The sequence below is a fragment of the Poecilia latipinna genome, unplaced genomic scaffold, assembly GCF_001443285.1.
Source record: "Poecilia latipinna isolate Pla-1442-1.1 unplaced genomic scaffold, P_latipinna-1.0 Scaffold96, whole genome shotgun sequence".
NCBI classification, from domain to species: domain Eukaryota; kingdom Metazoa; phylum Chordata; class Actinopteri; order Cyprinodontiformes; family Poeciliidae; genus Poecilia; species Poecilia latipinna.
Genome location: NW_015112712.1, coordinates 296,664 through 303,022, shown reverse-complemented (window position 1 = coordinate 303,022; position 6,359 = coordinate 296,664). Strand labels below are relative to the sequence as shown.

Sequence of the window (6,359 nt, the reverse complement as noted above, 5' to 3'; positions counted from 1 at the left end):
TTTTTTTTTTTTTTTTTTTTTTGTAAATGTCTTCCTTGAATACGGGTTGAATTTTCTGATTTGTGGATCCAACTACCACAGCAGTTTTGTAGTACTATTGAAGCACAATAGTAAAAGTGCATCTTGCAATCTACTTGTTGTCACACTGTCTTAACTTCTACGGCTGTGTAATTTTATCAGTTCTATAGTTATCAATATTTTTTTCCCCTCAAAATATTGAATTTTCAAAAAATCTTAATGTATTGATTTGAATCGCATCAAATCGTATTGTTTGGTGATTATTGTGATATCGTATCGTGAGTAGAATATCACTTAACATATTGTGAGATTAGTGTATCGCTACAGCCCTATTGACTACTCAAAACAGATAGCCTGAGATGCTATAGCTCACAAAGTGGTGGGGACATCGCAAAGAAAACAAAAAGGAAAAACATGGAATTATTGTAAATGTAATCGCCATGGAGATGTTCAGGAACTTTATTACAATTTCTGCTGATATCACAGCAAAGTTAATATTTATTTTAACAACAGGACTAATTGTTGCTTTTCTGTTTCAAATTAGGAAGTCTTATCAGTGTTTTCTGTTCTGTAAAAAAAGAGAAAAAAAAAAGCTTTTTTTTTTTTTTAAAGCATCTTTACTGATTGCAAAACAGTGTGAAAGAAACCCACGTTCTGAAGTGGAAACAGCTCTTAAAAACACTGCGGCCCACTTTCTGTTTCATTGCTGTCCCATGACTCACACATGACCATCACCTAACTGTGCTCCTTCTCCATGAAGAAAGTTAACAGGAATTGATTAGTCGTGGGTCTGGCTGTTCTCAGCTTGCCCACGTTGATTAGAGAAATAGGATGTCAAACTTATCCGTGTAGAAGAGAAGCGGATGCCCATTTTGGCATTAAAGCAAATATGAAGCACAGAGCTACAGTGTCATAAAAATGGTGGGAGGCATCGCTGGTTGAGAAACGTGCCTCAGTCTGAGTCACTTTGATAGGTGTGCAGCCTATCAATGGCCCAATCCTCAAATGGACAACTAATGAGATTTGTCCTGAAGAGCTGATTATACTGTTGAAGCAAGCGAAGTGCTTTCAGCTTAGTTATTTTTTATTTTTTCTCTTTCTGTTTATTCCCTCGCTCCCATCTGTCCTCAGTTTCAGTCAAGATGTGCCCAAAGACTACAGGCACGTGTCTCTAACTGGAGTCAAGCAGCGCTTTGAAGATGAGGCCTATCAGCAGATCAGCAAGGAGAAGGTACCCAATTAATTTTTTTTCTCTTAGTTTTCTAAACCTGAATGGTTATTGATTTCTGAATTATTCTCTTCCACAAGGTTATGGATTTTAAAGAGCTCTGCCAGATCTTGGAGATCCCTGAAGTTGTGCCTCAGATGGAGCCACCTAGTCCAACTAGTGGTCAACCAGCTGACATCCACACCTTACTGGCTTCTCCATCGAACACTAGCAAAAGGTAAGGCAGAGTCCAATCTGGCAAATTTCAGCTTTGAGCTTGCCAATGAGGACAAAATGTACTGTTCCTACAGTCTTAAGATCTGCAAAGGTTTATGTGACGGAGGGGTTTCTATTCAACAAACGTTATTTCAGTACAGACAGAAAAATATAGGTATTAATAGAAAAAAAAAACATTACAACATCTCTTCACCATTCTGAGTGAGCAGAAGAACTGTATGTTTTTTTCCTGGAACATACAGTTCACAAAGCTACTAGAAGTCTTTTGACGATGTGTAATTTTAAAACTCAATTAAGTTTCAGGTGGAAAATCATATGCAATTGTTGTGTAATACTACTCCACGCCACTAGGTGGAGCCGCTGACAAGGATGAATGAGAAACGGTAGGAAGAGTAAGAGAGATGACGTTAGTTGTACTTGCTGTGCTACGTTAAATAAATGCATAGAGTTATTCAAGAATGTGTTGTTTCTGCATTATTACAGTAATGTTTAAAAAGCTACAGTATATGACCATTGAAGAATCTGTTATTTGTGCAGTGAGAAACTACAGCTTCTGTCATGAGCCAGTAGAAAAATGACCACTGTTCCTGCGCCACTTTTCTTGCTCAATTAGCAGTTCTCGTCGGCCCCGTGCCGTGACAAACAGCCTTGGTGAACCGTCCAGACGGTGTTTTTCTTAGTGCCATCTGCATGAAGCTCCAGTGACTCACTGTAACCCCTCCACTCATCCACTGTCCCTGTCCACAGGAGACGGGATGATGGCGCACAGGCCCACCGAAGCGGCCTGGTAGTCACGCCCACAGCAGAGCTGTCCAATCAGGAAGAGATGCTGCTGGGAGACATCCTCGACTGGAGCCTGGACTCTTCCTGCTCTGGTTATGAGGGGGACCGTGAGGAAGACAGCGAGGCGGAGAAAGATGGGGATGGTGAGTATAAAATGGAGATGATCTCACTGCAAGGCCTCTGTGTAATGCATGTAAATGAAGCACTTTATATGCAGAGGAGCAGAATAATGCATCATCCCTTCTTTTAGTGGGACATTATTCCACTTGAAATGACTCTGGTTTGTCTTATCTTCATGCACTTTTTGTGTTAATGAAAGCTAAATTGAGTAATGATTTACACATTGTTTGAAGAAGTTTGCTTTCATCATTCTCCAAATCTAGATCAGTCTGGAAAACAAAAATGTTGTCATTATTTTTTCAGCTGCCATCATTTGGAAAGTAATAAATAACCTTTTTGTTTTTGGTTGTTGCAACACAAGTTATTGATTATTTTGATATTTAAGTTCAGACTGGTAAACACTTTGAAAGTGCTTTTCTGTTTTGTCCTCAACATTATTTTACTTATGAAGTTTATAATCAAACGTTCTGAGCTGAGTTCAGTTCATATGCCAAACAAGCCTCAAAGCCACAGCTGAAGCCAGCGTAATGTCTTGATTTGTGGAGATTAAAATTGTATGTTATCTTTAATTATTACACAAGTAAAACATTTTAAGCCTTGTTCTGTTTTTACTTTGATGATAATGGCCTATAGATGATGCAAATCCCAAATTCAAACAAATAAGCTTGAAATATTTCTGTCTTAATAAGTCAATACGAGTTTTACTTTTTTTTTAAATTATAGAATTATTTCATGATATTCCATTGTTTTGTCATACCCATATGTTTGGTTTTACCTGACCGTTTAGGTACAAACAGTTCCTCTACTGTGGAACATTTTTGAATCAACAATGTTTGGATTCATGCAAAGGGAACATCTTATGCTCGCTTTCATCACCAGTGATTTAGAATAATTTAATAACGGATAATTAAATACAAGTGGGCTGATGTTTTCATCTCATATGTTCTCAATGCGATAAAAATCTGGAGTCTGGAGAAGTATGTAATGAAGATTTGTTGGAACCATGGCTTGCCACAGCTTGTGCGGATTGTTTTGATCATATCTCTCTGGTATGTTGAACCAATTTCTTACTACTTTCAACAGTTTCCATGATGTATATCAAACTACACCCTCTGGCTGATGGGGACAATAATCTGGAGCACTGCCGAGCTCTGTCCAGCGACGATGACAGCTTCTGTGAAGCGGGGAGTGACGGGAGCAAGGACTGCCCAGGCCGAGAACCGTCTGCCTCATCCGCAGACCTCCACAGCTCAGGATACTCATCCGTCCAGAGCGTTAGCCCATCATCTACGTGCTCCTCGTCCTCCCTCGTGACCCGCACGTTCAGGACCTTTACCGCATCACTTGGCATGCCATCTGCCAACGCCCAGCCAGGTTTCCGCCTCTTGGTGCCCATGCAGAGGCCCCGGGGGACCTCCACCAGACAGGTGAAGAGGAAGAACGTAGCGGCGCATAGCGTAGGCGAGGTGGAAAGGGAAGACGAGGATTTGGAGGAGGATTTTTCAGCAGGCACAGGCTTCCTGAGCCTGTGAGTCTCCACGACCACATGCTGTTCACAGACCACTCGCTCAGCACCTGCAGCACTTTTAAATCGTCATCAATGTTCAACTGTCCTGCGAGTCTGAGCTGGTCATTCAACTGCTAGAAGATCAAAGACGAGAAGCATTTTAAGACTAGGCGAGGAAAAAGGAACCGCTCGGCTTTCCTTTTTGATCACATTTCAATTAGATGTTTACAGAAGCGGAGAAGTAGAAATGCCTCCCAGGAAACCATAATCAGCTCTAAAACCACTGGAATATCGGCTCGACTTTCCTCAGGAGCCCGACATACTGGCTGCCATTTCTTTGTGCAACAACCTATCTCAAACACCATTTGAAAAGAAACAAAAACCTCAATGATGTATGATTTTCGGGGGTAAAAAGTGTTCTTTGTTATTCAAAAGAAACAAACATAATTGTCATGTTTGTGGTTGTTTTTGGTTGCCATCACCTCTGTTATGCACTGCCTGTACTGTATTTGAGTTATAACTGAAGGTGACTACTGTTATTGAAAATATCTGCAACCGAAGCCTAAAAAGTACTTTTCTAATGACTTTTTTTTTTCCTGAGTTTTGTCGTCCTGCAGCTTTTCCAAAGGTACTGTGTTGTAATTAGTTTTCAAAAATAGAGCTGTGAAATCAGTCACTTACAGCCTTAAATGGCTTCAGTTCAGTTTTGCGCAAGCTGTGCTGTTGATGAATCATTTTGTTTACCTGTGGCACACTAATCCCATCAAGAGCCTCATACAGATGTTATCTTATTCACTAACATGCTGTGATGCTGAAGCAATAAAAAATAAAAATCAAGATACTTGCTGGATTTTTACGTTTTGAGAAGAGCTTTGAGGAAATGTGAAGTTTCCTCCACACTGAATCAAGTTTAGCACTTTTATCATCACATGTGTGCATAGGAATGTACCATTCTTCCTAATGTTTCTCTCAACATTCAGTATTGAATATTTTTTAATGAATGTGTTTCTTTATTTAACACGACACACTAGAAGAGAAACCTTACAGGGTTTTTGTGCCTCATTCAGGATACAGAAGACGTGCCGTCTAAATGACTGTGACTGACTGTACATACATTTTAAACTGTTACTCCAGACTGGTTGTATTCTTTTTTTAACAGTGTACATATTGTTATGTATAAATGGGAGGAAGACAAAGACCATGCCACTACTACTTGAAATTATATTTGACTTATTCCCAAAAAGATTTTCTTATTGTTTTTCTACAGTTCGGTGTTTTCTTTGATGTCCACATGTAATTTTTGTACCATGTTTGAATAAAAAAAAAGTCATTAAACTTTGCTTTTTTGGGCATCACTTTTATTACTTCAAATGTGTAAAAAAAAAAATAAAAATCACATGAAAACATTCTTATAACTCTTACCCAGGCAGATATACAATGCCACATTCTGTATATTGCTGTATATTTAGCATGTTGCTAAAAAAAAGCTTTAATAATTGGAAATAGCATCTCCACAGCATGATGCTGCCACTGCTATGGTTCCCCGTCAGGTGGTGTGTGTTCAGAATGGCATAGTGTGTGACACTTTGGAATAGAATCAAATTTGATTGTATTTACACAAAAAAACTTTCCCGGAAAGGACTGAGAATTCTGTCATTTAAATCTGTAAATGTGTGAAATTTTTAGCATGGAAAATTAGCAGGATCCCTAAAACACTGAACGACCTGCAGGATTTTTTTTGTGGCTAATTTTAGGAAAAACATAAATGGTACCAAAGAGATAATGTACTGTCATTGCATCATTTATTCTGTCCATGTGAGAGCACCAAACAGCAATTATGCTGGTAAGGGATATGACATGCAGATTGCATAATTGGAGGGCAACAATTAAGATGCATTATGGAAATCAGCTGGATCTGGCCATTTGATAATTGGATAATTGTTTTAAATTAATGCCGCTACCTCTGATGCAGTGTCCTATTTTTTATTTTCACTTTTTTATATATATACGTATACTTTTTGCTGAATCTATTCCCTTGCTTGTACTACATTGGTACATGATCAAAACCATTTGGCTTCTATAGGGCATAATATTTCAATGAATGTATTTTTTAAGCTAATCGCATTATCTAATCTTGCTTACTTGCTACAATGCAGGGGAAAAATATTTTAAAAATTCATTTTCATTAGTCTGAATCTTCCTGTTTGCTTGGGACACATTTTTGTCACCAAGTGTTACAACAATTTTACAATTTGCCAAAAGAAAAATACAGGATGTAATGCTTGAAAATAAAAGTGTCATTGTTAGTGATGACGGAAATGAGTATAACATATATTATTACTGTAGTGGCCTATCTTGTATTTTTAAAATACATTTTTAGTTTTTACAATGATTTAATGCAGGACTGAAATATTTAAAAAAAACAAAATCCCAGCTGCTGATGAAATCACGTGACGCTCCAAGGGTGGTCACGTGTTCAGTGTTTTG

The 6,359-nt window shown here is 38.4% G+C and overlaps 1 protein-coding gene across 1 annotated transcript in view; it reads left to right on the top strand.

The window, feature by feature from the left end:
* The window catches only part of ccnf (cyclin F), a 14,113-nt gene extending 9,221 nt beyond the window's left edge, over positions 1 to 4,892 (top strand). Inside the window, exons 14-17 of the mRNA XM_015025763.1 lie at positions 1,150 to 1,249; positions 1,327 to 1,463; positions 2,210 to 2,388; positions 3,449 to 4,892. Coding sequence (XP_014881249.1) covers positions 1,150 to 1,249; positions 1,327 to 1,463; positions 2,210 to 2,388; positions 3,449 to 3,897 — 865 coding nt within the window. The 3' untranslated portion in view covers positions 3,898 to 4,892. The remainder of the gene's footprint in view (positions 1 to 1,149; positions 1,250 to 1,326; positions 1,464 to 2,209; positions 2,389 to 3,448) is intronic.
* The last annotated feature ends 1,467 nt before the right edge of the window (positions 4,893 to 6,359 follow it).